The sequence below is a fragment of the Poecilia mexicana genome, unplaced genomic scaffold (genome assembly GCF_051168715.1).
Source record: "Poecilia mexicana isolate PSO_F unplaced genomic scaffold, ASM5116871v1 scaffold_10, whole genome shotgun sequence".
Classification (NCBI taxonomy): domain Eukaryota; kingdom Metazoa; phylum Chordata; class Actinopteri; order Cyprinodontiformes; family Poeciliidae; genus Poecilia; species Poecilia mexicana.
In genome coordinates, this window is record NW_028263379.1 from 21,781,190 (window position 1) to 21,798,780 (window position 17,591).

The 17,591-nt window shown below is 42.2% G+C and overlaps 2 protein-coding genes across 3 annotated transcripts; both read left to right on the forward strand.

The window, feature by feature from the left end:
• LOC148157107 (uncharacterized) lies at positions 1-2,273 on the forward strand. Its single transcript, XM_088009758.1, has 2 exons — positions 1-1,024; positions 1,266-2,273. The coding sequence occupies exons 1-2, from the start codon at positions 140-142 to the stop codon at positions 2,271-2,273; spliced, it is 1,893 nt and encodes a 630-aa protein (XP_087865884.1). The 5' UTR covers positions 1-139.
• A 3,495-nt stretch (positions 2,274-5,768) lies between these two features.
• On the forward strand, positions 5,769-16,361 carry reep2 (receptor accessory protein 2). Of its 2 annotated transcripts, none has more exons than XM_014979179.2 (8): positions 5,769-6,047; positions 8,600-8,672; positions 11,081-11,157; positions 11,958-12,078; positions 12,265-12,378; positions 12,831-13,011; positions 13,788-13,951; positions 14,597-16,361. In XM_014979179.2, the coding sequence occupies exons 1-8, from the start codon at positions 6,016-6,018 to the stop codon at positions 14,666-14,668; spliced, it is 834 nt and encodes a 277-aa protein (XP_014834665.1). In that variant the 5' UTR covers positions 5,769-6,015; the 3' UTR covers positions 14,669-16,361. The 2 variants fall into 2 exon arrangements, with proteins under 2 accessions (XP_014834665.1, XP_087865776.1); XM_088009650.1 differs by lacking the exon at positions 5,769-6,047 and adding an exon at positions 8,025-8,519.
• Positions 16,362-17,591: the final 1,230 nt, after the last annotated feature.

Sequence of the window (17,591 nt, forward strand, 5' to 3'; positions counted from 1 at the left end):
GACAAACACCACCCAGGAGCAAATAGACGACACTCTAGAGGAGATTAACGACGCCCTGGAGCAGATTAACGACGCCCTGGAGCAGAAAAACTACGACCTGGAGCAGAAAAACACCACCCTGAAGTAGGAAAAGATAACTATGGAGTATACACACAACAGGCTGAAGCATAGAAACACCAACCTGGAGCAGAGACTCACCACAGTGGAGGAGAAATACAAGGCCCTGGAAAAGGAAAAGACCGCCCTGGAGCAGAGAAACACAGCCCTGAAGCAGACAAACATCACCCAGGAGCAGATAGACAACACTCTGGGGGAGGTAAATGCCAACCTAGTGCAGATAAACAACTCTCTGGAGCTGAGAATCACTATAGTGGAGCAGGATTACACGATCCTGGAGCAGAGAAACTCCACCCTGGAGAAGAGAAACGCCGCCCTGGGGCAGAGAAACACCACCCTTGAGCAGAGATACGTCACCCTGGAGCAGAGATACGTCACCCTGAAGCAGAGAAACGCCACCCTGGAGCAGAGAAACGCCGCCCTGGAGCAGAGAAACCCCGTCCTGGAGCAGAGAAACGCCGCCCTGGAGGAGGAAACGACCAAACTGGAGCAGGATATCACCGGACTGGAGGAGGATTATGATAATCTGCTGGAGAAAACCGACATCCTGCTGGAGAAAAATGACATCCTCGGACAGGAAAACAAAATCTTGGAGGAGGAAAACGACGCCCTGAAGGTGAATCGCAGCGTCCTGCAGCAGAGAAGCCTCACCTTGGAGCAGAAAAACACCACCTTGGAGCAGCAAAACACTGCCTTGGAGCGTATAAGGACCGAACTACAGCTTGAAATGGAGCAGCTGAACAATAGGCTGAGGGACATAGAGGAGCAGCAGCACCAGCAGCCATCTGAAGAGGAAACCCATGAAGACAGCCAGTCAGTTACAGACCAGCCACAGGAGCAGCCATCTGAAGAGGAAACCCATGAACACAGCCAGTCGGTTACAGACCAGCCACAGGAGCAGCCATCTGTATTCAGACGTGTGGTCGGAGCCCTCACCAATACACTTGTGAAAATGTACAAAAGAGACACTCTGAGGTATTGGGTTCAACCATGGTACTCCTAAATAAAAAAGTGTCATGAGGGCTCCAAGCTTCATGCTTGATTGTCGGTGGCAGAAAAGCTTGAGGACAGCAGGACTGCAGTGTCAGCGAAGCTTGACACTTGGGGACTGATGGTGGAAGAGCTAATGACTTGAAAGATGTTTGCAGGAGAGCTTGAGGCCCGCAGGACTGCGGTGCTATGAGAACTTGACGCCATCGAACTCAGGTCTCCTTCATCACCAGACAATCAGACTCGCTGGTCTCCGAGCTGACCTCCAGGGCTTCGTGTCGAGTCCCGTTGGTCTCCAGGCTGACCTCCAGGGCTTCGTGGCGAGTCCCATTGGTCTCCGGGCTGACCTCCGGGGCTTCGTGGCGAGTCCCATTGGTCTCCTGACTGACCTCCAGGGCTTCGTGGCGAGTCCCGTTGGTCTCCAGGCTGACCTCCAGGGCTTCGTGTCGAGTCCCGTTGGTCTCCAGGCTGACCTCCAGGGCTTCGTGGCGAGTCCCATTGGTCTCCGGGCTGACCTCCAGGGCTTCGTGGCGAGTCCCATTGGTCTCCTGGCTGACCTCCAGGGCTTCATGTCGAGTCCCGTTGGTCTCCAGGCTGACCTCCAGGGCTTCGTGGCGAGTCCCATTGGTCTCCGGGCTGACCTCCAGGGCTTCGTGGCGAGTCCCGTTGGTCTCCAGGCTGACCTCCAGGGCTTCGTGGCGAGTCCCACTGGTCTCCTGACTGACCTCCAGGGCTTTGTTGTGGGTCCTATCGGTTTCCCGGCCTGCTTCCAGGGCCTCATAGCAAGGCTCACTGGTCTCCGAGCTGACGTCCAGGGCTTCGTGTCGAGTCCCGTTGGTCTCCAAGCTGACTTCCAGGGCTTTGTGGTGAGTCCTTTTGGTCTCTCGGCCGACCTCCACGGCTTCATTGTGGGTCCTGTTGGTTTCCCGGCCTGCCTCCAGGGCTTTATAGCAAGTCATGCTAGTCTCTGGGCTGACGTCCCTATACGTCCCCCGGCCGACCTCCAGGGCTTTGTGGCCAGTCCCTTTGGTCTCCTGGCTGACCTCCAGGGCTTTGTGGCCAGTCCCTTTGGTCTCTCGGCTGACCTCCAGGGTTTTAGGTCGACTCCTACGTCCCCCGGCCGACCTCCAGGGCTTTGTGGCCAGTCCCTTTGGTTTCTCGGCTGACCTCCAGGGTTTCGTTGCGTGTCCCGTCAGCCTCAGTCTCCACGTTTGCCTCAGTCCAAATGTGGCAAATGATACAAGTTTTATGTGTGTGGGGTCGGTGAGCCCCATGTAAACACAAGAATTAAATTAACATTTAAATGTAAGATTTTAAGGAGCTGGCAAGTTTACTTTGTTAAAGTTCAAAGAACAATATTCATAGTTAGATTGGTTTGTTATCATAGCAACAATCTGATTCTGTGAGTTTAATCTTTGAGTTTGAGCTCTGTTTGTTTACAAATACAAATTAGTAAACTGCAATTATAACTGATTGTTTTTGTGTTGGCCAATTAAACTACTCCCCCTCTCCCAGATTTGACTAAATCTAACCCAGAAGCTGTTAGAAGTGCTAATGTTTTTAGCAGCAAGACTGACTTTTAAGTCAAATTCTGCTCAAGGCCCCATTTAACTCAGCCCTGCATGAGTTAAATCCGCTGCACTGCACAGAGATGCTCAACAAACAGGAGATTGAATTCTATGGTGCTAATGTGGCTTTCGTAGCTCTTCCATTTTTTGTCTCTTGAGTTTTTAATAAGAATCACAGAAACTGTTGTGGTTGCTCAAGTTTGAGGGACGACTTTCTCAGAGCTCTCTGTGCGCGATAACTTTGGCTTACTAAGTAGACAAAGCATCTGATATAGTTTGGTGCACCGTTTAACCGGAAAAATAATACTAAAAATAATAATAAAATAATTAGAGATGTGCCGATCAGGATTTTTCCTGCCGATACCGATACCGATCACCCATGAGGGCCGGTACACCGATACCGATCACCGATACATAATTATTATTTATTTATTTTTTATCATAAACACTACCGGTTACATTATGTGGAAAAAGGAACCATGAATTCACCTTAATTTAGACAAAAACTTGTTTTTAATAACTTTTTCCAAGAAGAAAACTAAACAAAACAGGCATTGTGCAAATTGTACTGCTATTAATAATACTATCTTTAACAGACTGATAACATACACTCTAAAAACAGATGTGTTAAAAAAGAACACAAAAAATGTGTTATTAAATTAAAAGCATATTTTGTGTTAATTTTACACATTGTGTGTTAAAATGAATATAATATGACATGCAGTATGTGTTGAATATTTATTTGAATATTTCAACACATAATTGTGTTAGTTTGTGTTTGTCAGGTACACAACCATGAATCTGAATGGCAGATTAATCTGCCATTCAAATGGTAATTCATCTCAATAAATTTTCCTTTTAATTAATTTATTTCCTTTTAATTTATTTTTAAACTGTGGTTGTTAATTTAGGGTTGTGATGAGATTTAATAATTTTTAAAATGATGCAGAGGTATTTTTGGGGGGAGTAAATGAACACATAATGATTGATTATCACTTTTCATTAAATTACTACTATTCTTACATAATTTTAATACATGGTTATTATTTTTTAATTTTGTATTATTTATTAATTTTTATTAATTTTTTATTTTTTTATTTTTTAACATTTACAATAAATAACAATTATTACATATATTAATTAGAAAATATTTGAGCAAAGAAAGTTGATCAAATCAAACATAAAAGAACAACCTCAAGTCAGCACAAGTGGCCACCTACAGAAGCACTACGGAAGCGCATTGTCATATGTCAAGTCATATGTTAAGTGTAATTTACATGATTATTATTATTCACCGAATTTAACTTGATTGTACACAATTCCAAAAGGTGACGTGAAAAATAATTAAATTAAAATATGTATGATTTATTTTGGAGAGAGGAAGTATTTTATTTTGAAGAATGCTTAACAGGATCTAGTTTTGTCTTTTGCCACTACCTAGACTTTTGTTGATTTCGGTTGCTTGGTTACGAACAGCCGTTGCCGTTGTTTAGCAAGTGTACTGTTCTAATAAAAAATCTGACCAGAAAATGTTCATCAAATACATCTGAGCCTCCGTTATAATCTCCCTTTAGCCATTTCCCAAATCAGAAGCTACAATCGAAAGCCAACTTCAGCTTCGATCCAGTCAGGAACGCCGCCACAGCTAGAGGACCGGACTAACGTCTCCTTCTGTGCAGTCCCGTTCTGTTTAGGATCTTGTCAGAGTAGGCATGCTGTTAATGGTTTTAACCACAGTGCAAAGCAGCATCCGTATCTCTACATGTTGTAGACCAAACATGAAGGGAAACCTGACCAATTCATGTTACTCACTGTACTAGCCTAGCATAATACCGCCACTTCCTGGACCTAAAATTATCTCGTTTTAACGAGTTACGTATCTCGTACGTAACTCGTTAAAACGAGATAGCGATCGAAAAAAATCTTTTTTAAAACGAGATACGTAACTCGTTTTAACGAGATACGTAAGTCGTTAAAACGAGATACATATCTCGTTATAACGAGATAGCGATCGAAAAAAATCTTTTCCTGCATGATAGCAATGCGCTTCCATACGTTATAGTTCCACATCACTTAAGATTTGTTGTTGCGCGTTTGCGCAGAGTGAAGGAAAGAGGAGACCAGCTGCACAGGTAGGCTGGGAAATGAGAAGTAGGTGATCGGTATCGGTAAAAGAGACAATGATCGCCGATCACCGATCATGCACTTTTTCACGAAAATCGGCCCGATTATGATCGGTGACCGATCGATCGGCACACCTCTAATGACTATAATTTATTTTATAGATAAATTATTTTAAGATTATTTTAAGATTATTGAAAGGCAATATGAGTTATGTGGCTGGTTAGGGTCCCAACACCACTAGGGGGCCCTAAGCTAACGTGATTATTTCTTTAATATTATTGAGTAGGCTAAAAGAAACTAGATGCAATTACACATGGAAATTTATTATATAGTTGGTACAAAATAATACGTCAAACTCGTCCTGCTGTTGGCTACTGCCCATGTTGGGAAAATATAAGACATTAAACTTCGTAACTCATTTACTATAAATTCTGTGTTTTTCTGCTGATGTTACTTTCAAGTAGCTGAAATAATATGGCACAACTAAATACCACTCTGCTTTTCAAAATCCAAATTGATATTTTTTTGTTTGCTACTCTGTAAGGTTAAAATCAGCAGCCACGATAACACGGAATGATGTAGGCTAATTACATATGAAGCTAAAAATAACCGCGGTGGCAGAGGGGTTAAATGCAATTAATGTATGGATGATTCGGGTTCAACCTTTGCCTCTCATAACCCACCTTATTGTCTGACAACTATGAAATAAAGGCCACTGGAGCCAACAAAACCTTTAAAAAAATAGACAGTCAACATGTTACATACAAACTAGCATAGTAGCTTAGGAATGATGAAGCATCTGGTGGTGACATGTTGTCATAGGGGGCCTCAAATGAAAATATGCGTAGGGCCCCGAAAAGGCTTGGACCGGCCCTGAGTACACCGAGCTGTGACAGCATGAGGAGGGGAAAACGTGGGGGGGGGGCATTCATATAGTGAAAGCGACGTTAACTAGCGTGGCGCTGCCTCTTTAAGAGCCTGTCTTTCCACCAGTGGCGGAGAGCAGACTGCAGTAGCAGTTCATCCACATCCTCTGTGGTTGTTCACTCACCTGACAGCGCAGCAGCGTGGCAGATCGAGCCGGACTCGCAGCCTCCTGCCCCGCATCAGCACTCACCGCGTCCTGGAGGAGGAATGGGGGGCACCGAGCCTGCCTGCTAGCCACAACAAGAGTTCCTAGACGCGGAGAAGGCTCACGACTCGGCTATCCAGCAGCATGGTGTCCTGGATTATTTCGAGGATAGTGGTGTGAGTATGGGCTGGGCTCCATCTGTTGTGTTAAAAACGTTAGCTACATCATCATCATCGTCGTCGCCGTCAACGGCTGCTCCATTCATCGCCATCGCTCAACGAGGTCTGCTGCGGTCCGTTTCTGCCCAAATGCAGCTAAAACTTTGTAAATAAGAAAACCCCGTGGGCAGCCTGGTGATTGAATCCCGACTAAATCTACCGTGGGTGCTCACTTTTCCAACACTTTCACTGTGTTGTTTTAATAAGGGCGATGATGCAGCACAATCTGCGTGCTAACAGCTCCAAGCTAACGACGCTGGCCATTTAAAAACAAACCAAAAGAGAGATTGTTGTGCTGGCGATGAAAAGAAGCTGTTCGTTAGCCAACCTGATTAACATGCAAACCTCGCTGCGGACAAGTAAACACATACAAAACAGCCTTCAGTGGCCTTGGACTCAGTGATGACTGAGTAAAGGTGGATACCTTAATTTATTTATGTTTTAGGGTTATGTTTAGGATATATCTGTGTAGCATCATAAACTAGGGCCTCATTCTTCCACCTGGACACACCACATCCCCACACTGTGGATGACTCAACCACAGCCAGTAGCTCCAGTCGTCCTGATTTCTTTCCAGGGCAGGGCCAAGAGTATTTGGGGCCCGAATTTACCCAGGATCCCACCTCCCAGTTACATCGCCCACCCACTGACGATCTTTATATCGGATATTATAGTTTTACTTGTTTTTTGTTTTTTTTTTACCCGACCTTTTTGGGTTCCCTACATTACAGCGCATTTAATACTAACCACACATCAGCTTGTAACAAGACAGGGGGATATTTCTACCTACTTTGACAATCAATGATTGAAGTAATCTATTGTGAGGAAATATGATGATATGACTCTATAAAAACATGTGGTAGACTTACCTTGGTTTGGGCAGAGGTCATATTCTCCCATATTTTCAACGAGATCACGATTGAAATAAATGGCTCGAACACAAATGTAATTTTATCTTCTAATTCATAAAAAGTTTTTTCATCATCAATTGACATAATTTATTAAACAGATGGCCTTGCATAAATTATCAAAGCGATATATTTTGCGGGCTAACTCTATTGATCATTCAAGTTCGAGTGCAGCATTTAAATGCAAACTTTAATATTTACCTCCTTTGGTAATTTGGTAATTTTAGCTGCTTAATCAGCTTAAATTTTAAAGTATATCAAGTTTGATGATTCATAGAATTCACATATAAAAGCCGACTTCTGTCTCAGCAGCAGCTTAAGTTTGCTTATGTCTGGCTCTGGCTACTTTATTTCCTTCCTTACATGTCAATAATACTGACTTGAAGATTTAAAGGGGCCTTTGATATAGAAATAATGATCCTTCCTATAAATATTCCTGGATTACGTAACAGTAACACTGCTAACAGTTTGCTTCTAGCTGACTCCTCTACCCTGCTGTGCCTCAGGTAGTCATGCAATGATTAGGCAGTGTGACCACATATGCATCATAATAGCTTCAGCACTTCAAACAGTCGACTGTTTCTCTTCTTTATTTAGCTCTTTGAACACGCAGAATGCTTTGCAAAGGAAAAAAAAGATCATACAGCTTTAGCTGTTTTATGTTGCAGTTGCACATTTCAACATAGTTTATTAGATGAATCACTTCCAAATTGCACATAATTGGTAGCTGGAAGGAAAATGATACACAATTTTCAACGTTTCTGGTGTGACTATAACGGGACGAATACATTTGCAAATCGTCAAACCATTTGAATAGGCAATGCAGCTTCTATGCATTTGAGTCGGAAGGGAACGACTGTACATCCACAGTGAGGTGAGCTTGTGAAATGGAGACAAAGAAGTTCGTATTGGCTCAGGCGACGCACAAGCCTTGGGGTCTGCTTCCAGTCTCTTTGCACACACGACTGAGCAGCTCAGACTCTACTGTATATAGGACAGAAGATCTGAGATGGTAAGGAGGGGGAGAAACGATAAATATGCTCAAACCGAGTCTCAGTCTGCTGCACGTTCAATCCCTTAGATTTAGTTAAAGGTCACAAGAACTGACTAATCCAGCTCTGGTGACAGCCTTTTTTTGTGTGTGTGTGTCTGCCGTTTAGCATATGTCACATCAGCAGAAATCCGCACAAAGAACAAAGGGTGCAACCAGATGCTCATCAAAAACACAGCTCTGTGAGCTCAGAGTCCCGGAGTTGCGCACGAGCCAACACTTGGCCTCCCACCCTTGACAGACCTATCTGTGTGTTTTTCCATTTTATCTCCCTGCACTCTTCCTGTCTGTGTGATCTCCATTACTGATTGTTGGAGCAGAATGTTTTGTTTTTTTTTTCCCCAGCAGCAAATAAAAAAAGGGCTGAGCTCGTTCAAGTAAAAGTAGGACAAATGGTGCAGAATAAGCAGCCGTCTTTTGTTTATATAAGCTCAGCGCAAACACGACTCGTCTCCACGATTGGGTCCGATTGTGGGTATCCGTACGCAGAGGTCATGTTCTCCTGGTGAATCTCCTCACGCTGACCCCTTGCTCCTTTTCTGCTTTTCCAGCCTCGCCTTTGGGACTCTGTACCCAGCATACTCCTCCTACAAGGCTGTCAAAACGAAGAACGTGAAGGAATATGTGAGTATCACCTCTGGTCATGGAGTGGCAGCGGGCCGTTCATGACCTCCTTCTGTTCAGTTCTTCCTCCTGGCGGTTCCTGCCCTCGGCTGCTGCCTGCTCTTTTTACGGACATCGTCCCGACTTCAAAGAGTTATTGTACACTAGTAACATTTTAGGGCTTAGGCCGCAATAGGCTGATATTGCTTCGTAAGAAATGACACTTTCAGTGTTGTTTTTTTTATATAATGTCAGCCACCTGAATATTTTATTGACTTCTCCATAGTTCAGTAAAGTGTGTTGAAGACTTAAAGTATGAAACAGTCAAGCTAGTAAATTAAAGAAAGAGGGTGTTGGCTGTTTGAAAATGTTTTGGAAAAGGAAATGGACCGTTTTATTGTGAAAGCTTTTCAAGATGCTTTTTTTCCCCCTCCTTTTAATCTGCAAAAAAAGATTTCTGGCTAGAAAATCTTCCAAATGATGATGCACTGTAGGACCCAAATAAGCAAAACTGTGGTTTTATCCTCTCTTTAACTGCTAAAACATTGTTGCGTTTGGTCATAAAAAGCTAACGTTTTTTTTTTTAAAAGAACCCACTAACTTTTTCATCATGTTGTTGATGGGAATTAAATACTTTTTTTATTTTTATTAAGGTCACAAGCAGGCAAATCCTGGATCTTTGTAAATTACACGTTCAGCTTCAAATTAACTTTTATTTTTGGTAAAGTTACAACATTACAAAAGGAGGAAACAAAATGAAACACTCTTTTACAAACCAAATAATTTACCGAATAAGGAATAGGCTGAAGTGAAGGCTTACACTTTGCCTGCCTTATTCATATTCTCAGCAGCCTACAATAGTGAAATGTATCTGTTGTCCATATGCATGTATGCATAAATACATTTATATTTAAACAGGCATGTGTAGACACATACATCTATGGTCACATTTACATTGTAAAGTTTACCACCTTGATAACTGAAACACAATGAGATTTTACTTTGCTTTTCTCTTTTCATGTTCAAATATTGGCAAATTATATTCATTCTCACTCACCTTAAAGTCCTTCCAGAATGAAGACTTTTGATCAGTGCTCTGTACATTATATGACGTATTTTTGTACATGCAATTTATTTAAATTTTACAGTATTACTTTGAATAAAAATGTTTATTAGTTGGTTCACAACATCCCGCTTTATTAATAAACCTGATAGTGTAACATAATAACAAATTAGCCTTGGTAAAGCAAGACCTTACAAATAAATGAAAGCAACTTAGAAACTGTTGGTGTGCTGTTTCTAACACACACCAACAGTTTCTGATTAAATCAGTTAAATTAGTTTAACTGATTTAATCAATCAGTTTAACTGATTGATGATAACGCTTGTTTATTCACCAGTATTCTGAGGCTCCTACATTGTTATTGCTGAAAAGTTTGGTCACCATTGTTTTCAGATGACCTCACTTCTTTGGCAGATTATTCATGATCAAATAACGGTCCACACCCAGACACGCTCAAACTTAGGTCCCGCTTTATGTTGCTTTTAATTTCCACCTCTAAATCTTTTGTAGACCTAAAAGATGTGACGATCAGATATGGAAATATTCCAGACGGTTGAAACAAGCTATATTTATTTCATATTTATTGTGCGTTTCCCTCCTGTCCTGTATTTGTGTGGTGTCGTAAAAAAAAAAAAAACAGAATCCAGTCGGAGGCTCACTGCGCTGGTCCTAATGAATTGAAAAGCGTTTCTAGGGGAAACCAACAAAAAGGGCTGCAGAGACCCATTCTGCCTTTAGCTGATGGTGTGGCAGCTAAATGGGGTTCCTCCTGCTTACCTCATCGCTGCATCAGTAGGCGACGAGGGGAGGGAGGAGCTGGCCCTCAGCCTAGATTTCTGCTGGAGCGCAGTCTCCTCCTGGCAGGTTACTATGGCAACGCCTCGATTGCCGCTCAAGCAGAAGTGGCGAGTGATGGGAGGAGGAAAGAGGGTGACGCCATTTTTTTTTTTTTAAAAGCTGATGTTTTGGTTCCGATCCCTCTCCTCCCCATCTGACTAATTAAATGAGCCGCTTGATGTGGTTTTGTCTTGTGGCTGCACGTCCGTCTGACTCCCGTTAAACATCCACATTTATTCTCCCACTTCAACACGAAAGGTTTACGGCACTGAATCTGAACCCTCGTGTTTTTCGTCAGTGCTAATTTGCCTTCAGTTATTGGTTTTAAAGCTTGCTTCAGTAGTCTTTTTTTTTTTTTTTTTTTTTTTGTGAGTCTTATCTGGTGTGAATTAATGAAAACGTATTTCGCTGCTCGGCTTGGGCGCGTTGGTAACCTCCGTGTCGCGTCGCGCGTTCCCACGCGTGCGTTTTCATGTGCTGCTTTTCCGATGTCCTCTCGTTTCTCACGTCTGCGCGTTTGTCTCTGCAGGTAAAATGGATGATGTACTGGATAGTGTTCGCCCTGTTCAGCACAGCAGAGACGGTCACAGACTTGCTCCTGTCATGGTGAGCGAGGATCTTGATCTTGACATGCCCGCGAAGCTTGTAACAAATAACCAGCTTTGCATGACGAGACGTTTGAAGTGCTGGGTTAGTTTTAGCTTAATCTTCTTTTCAAAGTTTTTTTTTTTTTTTTAAAGCAGCCAGCTGCTGCTTTTCATATAAACCACTTCTGAAGTTTTTGTCTGTTGCAGAAAATTGCTCCAAGGTGTTAGGGAGAACTCTAAGCATTTTTCTAAAACTAACTCAAAGTAGGTACCTCAAAGAGAGACCATCTAGGTTACACAGCTATTACGTCTATCATAAGATGAAATTAATTATCTCTATCTATCTCATTTATATAATCACAAACAGTGATCACATCACCTTGAGAGCCTTGCAGAATGATGCAGATCATTTTGTTTCCAAACATTTACCATGATTTTTATTCACTGAAATGGCAGCTTTTTTTTTATTTTTATTTTTTTTTTAGATTTATATAAAATATATTTCAAAGTAAAGGTTATATTATGTCAGGTTTTATGAGCAGTTTTTGATTGTATAGTGAATGCACACAAAAATAGATACAAGCTGTAGCACCACTTGTGTTTATGTTTGCTTTCTCTTGTAGCTATAATAATGTAAAAGAAATGCATATAAAGTACTTAAACATTTATGGAAAAGTTTAGGTTTTGCAGGAAAACCAGGCCCACTTTCTCCTTTTCTCCTGTCTCAGAGTTTTTAATCTCAGTTGTGAGCTCACCTGCAGGAGAAGCTTTTAAATCCAGCCTTTTGTTGAAGCTTCAACTTTTTATTCCTTTTCCCAGGTTTCCGTTTTACTTCGAGCTAAAGATAGCCTTCGTGATCTGGCTCCTGTCGCCCTACACCAAGGGCTCCAGCGTTCTCTACCGCAAGTTTGTCCACCCGACCCTCTCCAACAAAGAAAAGGTAGACGTCTCGAGCCGCACAACAATGACGACGTAATCCACATCCGCGTTAAAATATTCATGTCTGTTTCAAGTGCCTTTTACGCTAGTGGTTTCTTCGTCCTCCTGACACCCCGTATTGTGTGTCACCTTTTTTTTTTTTTTTTTTATTTGTCACCGACGCTCCTGCTCCCGCTGCTGTGTGAAGGAAATTGACGAGTACATCGCGCAGGCCAAAGACAGGAGTTATGAGACCATGATGAAGTTCGGAAAACGGGGTCTCAACCTCGCCGCTAACGCAGCCGTCACCGCAGCCACCAAGGTGAGGCGTCCAGTCTGTGGTGAACTGTCTTTCTGTTGTTCCTGTTAAGATATATTATGTGTAGAATCCAGGTTGCCTCCCAGCTCGTGTTTAAAAAAAATGTGATTCAATTCTCAAGAGAACACAGAGATCAGTCAGAAGTGTTGAAATGAACCAAAGTTTATCTTCCCACCATGTTTACCTTTCTTGCTGCAGTGAAGATGATGGTAAAGGTGGTAAAACAAGAGATTGAATCTTAAAGTCGCCATAGCAACCCCCTTTTTTTTTTTCTTTAAGGTTTTCTAGGTTATTTTTCAGGGGTTCTTATAATTGTGAAGCATGCTGGAAGCTTATGCAAAGTATCTAATATCTTTTTTTGTCTGTCAACTCCAGCGTCTCCTTTACAGAAGCCGAACGGGCAGAAAAGATGCGCTCGTCTCTTAACGTCCGTTTTCTTTTCCCATAATGCCCAGGGCCAGGGTGTGCTGTCTGACAAGCTGCGCAGCTTCAGCATGCAGGACCTGACCCTGATCAACACGGAGGACGAGCTGGACCTGCACACGGCCGAGGTTCGGACGAGACGAGAGCACATGGACGAGATGAGCTCGGGGTCCAGCACGCTGCCGCGGGCGCGCAGCTCCTCGGCTCGCCACAGTAAGCCCACAAGCTTCCCATCAGCCAGGAAGTGGTGCACACATTTACAAATGTCAGCAAGCGTTAACTGTGCTAGAGAGTGACTTTAAGGACTTTGTTCATTGAAAGCAGGGCGGGTCGTATGAGGAGTCATATGACTTCTGACTCTGCAGCTGGAGGATAATAAAGCAGTCCAGAGAGAGGGGGATGGAGGGGAGGGGGTTGAGGTGGGGAGGATCATGTGATTCTGGAGGGAAGAGAGGCTCAGAATGAGGACTCTTTGTCTCTCTGCTTTTTATGTTGTCCTCAATACTGAGACGCTGAAGCTACAGGACTGTCCGATATCGGTCAGACACCCAGCAAGTTTCAAAAACTAGAACGGCAAAACAAACAAAAATGTCCAATTTGTTTTGCTGCAGAAATAATTACATTTCTACAAATCAAATTATTTCAGGTTTTATTTTTCAGTACAACAGATTTCCATAGTGGGGTTGAAGTTGACACAAACATTTCCCATGTTGAATGATTTCTGAATCTCTTTTTTTTCTTTTTTTGTTTTTTGCCTGAAAGTTTTCTTATTCAGTAGCTTTTTTTGTTTTAATATAAACTTCACAACTCCAATTTTCTGCAGTAGTGCCACAGCTTTTTTTATTTTTTATTTTATCATTCCAAAATAAACAAGGTGTAATAATTAGTCTGGCAGAAGGAGAAATCAGAAACAGGCCTTTGTTTTATATAGTTTGTTGATGTGAGTGTAAAACCCCAAGATGCTTTTCTAACTAACTTTCCCTGTCCAGCCCGCTCGTCAGCGCCTGTTGCCGACGACACGTCGTCCCAACACGGATCCGACCAATCAGACACGAGGACCGAACACTCAGATGACGATCTGGGAGACAAAGCTCCCAAACGGAGTGCCAGCGTCGCCAAGACAACCAAAAAGGTAGCGGCTGTGAAGACAGAGGTAAGAACACGCTTCACGTAGCTTGTCTAGGATTTTTTTAATTTTTTTTTTTATCTTTTTCTTGTGCTTTTGTCAGGATGTTTTTTTTTTTCTTTGGTTTATCAGTTTCATAGATTACTAAGAGGAAAACACAAATGTTTCAACTTTAATTGCTTTCTGGGAAAGTATTTTCCACATCTGAATAAGAATGAAAAAACATTGAAACATGAAAAAGTATTTGAATTTCTTTTATTTTATTATTTTTTGCATGATTATCTCTCCACTTATCAAACCGTATGTTTGATAAGCCGCCCATCTATCTGTCCATCTAGCCATTCATTTTGTCTGTCCGTCCATTCATCCGTCCTTTCCATCCATCTCTGTCCACGCCCTTTTCCGTCTGTCGATTTACCTTTTCTTTCTCCTCATCCATCTCCTTATCCTCCCTCTTTTTGGTTTTTCCCAGGTCCACATCAGCTGAAAATCACATCACTATTTATCCTTTTTAACAACGTAACAAAAAGGAGTCAGAGCTCTGGAAAGTTCAGTCTGCAAAGGGATTGAATGTTGTAGGGACTCCAAAGATTTGGTTCTTCTTTTGTTTGTTTTAGTTCTTCTTCAGTTGATTAACTGGGCTTCTTCTTCGCTCTTCCCTCCCTCTCCCAGCCTCAAACCAAGACAGTGAAAAAGGTCACAAAGAAAAAGACCACCACTAACAACGCAGAGACGCCTCCCTGAGTCCTGCTGTCCTCACCCACCGGATCCCTCATCCACCCCACGGCCTGCCGTCCCTCCTCCTCCTGCTGGGTCTCCACAAACACATTGGCTTTGTACATTAAGCACTGAAACTGTCACTGCTGCTGGTTTTTAGAGCAAAGTGCGGATGGCGTCTTTTTTTTTTTTTTTTTTTCAGGTCACGAAGAAAAAAAGCTTCGGTTTAAACTGTCCGGTTGCATATTCTGGGTCAATGTTTAGGGGCAGTTTAGATGCGACTTAAGCTGTTTTCTTTAGATTGTTTTCAAGTTGGTCATCTGCTCAGAAGTACTCCTGCAGACCGAGGTCTAATTTGTGTTCCCAGTTTAGGCTGTGTGATCTCTTTTTAGATTTAGGCTGCTTTTTCTTTATAGCAGCGCTGTTTAAATAAACCGTTCTACGCATTTAGTTTCCTGAAGTTGGGTCGTCTCCCGGCTGTTTCCAGGTGAATTCTTCAGACACAGTTTGCGCCTTCACCCCGACTCGGCCACAGCTCCGCAAGCACTCGGTTAGCCATGCAAAACGACACAATGTCGGAGGAGTTTTCAGTGGAAACGGAGCTGTTGAGACCTGCGGAAACGCTTTCCTCGGCGTCCTTTGGTTCCAGCTAGAACACAGTCGGCGGCGAACTTGAGACTCTCATCTCTGGAATGGTTTGGACCGTTTTATTCTACGCCTTTTGTTTTGTCCCGCAGTTTAATTTGAGCCTGGCTCCGACACGTTCAGGTTCTCATTTAGTTTTAAAGTGACTTTCAGATCAGTGCAGGTGCTTACTTTGTTTATTCAGACTCCATTCTTATTATGTCCCTTTAATTTGAGTGTTTCTGGAATGCGTCTCTGGCGAGTCGCCATAACGCAACACGGCCGCTTCCACCACAGCGATGGCTGGTTTTCACTGCTTAAGGGGAAACTCTGCACTTTCTCTTTGCGGTCGTACCCAGATGTGTGTGGAGACACGTTTCTGCATCTTGCTGTCAAACATCAGCTGGATTTTCTGGTCCAGGTTTTGTAGTTGCAGATGTGGAGGGAGAGTCAGACTTGAAGTAGCCCGACGAACTGCATGGATTCTTCTGGATGCTGTACATTTTTTCTTTTTTCTGTTTACACTTGATTTAACCAATAGGGGGAGACAAACTCCACATTAACTATGGGGCACATAAATAACCCCAACTGTACATACATCATGAGCTTGTGCCTGGTTTCCCTTCACTTCCTTTCCTGGCCTTGACAAATCAGACGGACTGAGAAAGGAGGAATCTCAGGCCTTATCAGAACAGACTTTAGCTCAATAAGATGATTCCTCTGCAACTTTTTTTTTTTTAAGGAAACCATCTCTTCCAATGAGTCTTTAATACAATACTGAAGCTTGAATATTATCAGCCTGATTACAAAGTATTTTACGGCAAAGTAAAAAATAAACTACATTTTTGCTCTGAAGGGGTTACACAATTTAAGGACATCTCATTTTATCGCTGCATTTTTATCATATTTATTGTTGATTACTTTGTTTCTTATTAGTGTGGCATACAAAGATGCTAATTTGTATATTTTGTTTGTGCCAAATCTTAGAGGCTTTGTGTGAAATGGTCAGCAGAGTATCTGCTGGGACAGTGCTTTCCAAAAAGGTTGCTCATCTGTAAAGAAATGGCTATTAATAAAATAAAGGAAATTAAATCCAGCTCTCGGGGGTTAAAGTGTGGTTGAATATGAAGTACAGTGTTGCTTTAGGTGTGTTTCCAGGAAAGGGTGTATTTATTTATTTTATTATTTTAATCTGTAGAAAATTGAAACTATAAATTTACTAAGCTGTGCAGAATCACATTGTTTCCTAGTTATTTTATCATTATTGCATCCAAGCTGTTTCTTCATGCTTACTAACATGCTACATTATACCGGAGTCCTGCTGGAAGATAACAGAAGTCCAACATTAAAAAAAAAAGAAAAGAAAAAGGAATGGTGCGCAAACTAAAAATGCTCTTGTGATGACTGCAAGTCCTAACAAAAATATGAACATGAGAAAAAACAGAGCATACAGTATCCCATTCTTTAATAAAGCTTATAGTCAGAAGTAGGTAGAAACTAGTTACATTTGAGTAATGTTTTGAAGAAAATATGTGAGTAACAATGTTTACTTTCTCTCAAGTATTTTTGACACAGTGGTACTCTTGAGCAGTGTTGTGGTTAAGACCACCTAACACAAGACCAAGACCAGAGTGTATCGAGACCGAGACAAGACCAAGACTTTTAGGGTCCGAGACCAATTCAAGACCAAGACCGAGGGAAGTTGAGACAAAGTCAAGACCAAGACCAGCGCCCCACGCTACATGATACGATAAAATGTGAAATATGCCCAAAATTGCTTCTCAAATTGATCTGAAAGATCCATATTCCCATAAAAAGACCTAGATATTAAATACTTGATAAATTTGACCAATATTAAAAGCAGAACAAACTCTTTGTTCTGCTTTGCTTCCATCTCTGTGCTACAATCCACGGTGGTCTGGTGCCATCCCTAAAAAGATGACGCCCTGGGCATTTGCCTATATTGCTCATGTCAGAAACCACCACTCTCTGTACCATTTAACATGGCAATTGAGGCAATGCCCAGATGGCAAATAACGCTCAACTATGAACACTGACCAAGGAGCAACAAGCAAGAAGTAACCATGCACCATGCGCTCACTGTGACTGTTCTCACCCTCTCTCCCACTACATGAGGCAGTCTGACACCATGGCACACATTACAGCTGCCACTTTGAACGAAAACAGTCAAAGAGCAATGTGCATGCTCTGCGTGCTCTTTCATTCTTGTGTTATTTATTTGTTAATTTAAAAAATATCAATGTACATAATTAAATAAAATAATGATGGGTACTGCAGTGTATGCAGAGCATTACAAGAACAAAGA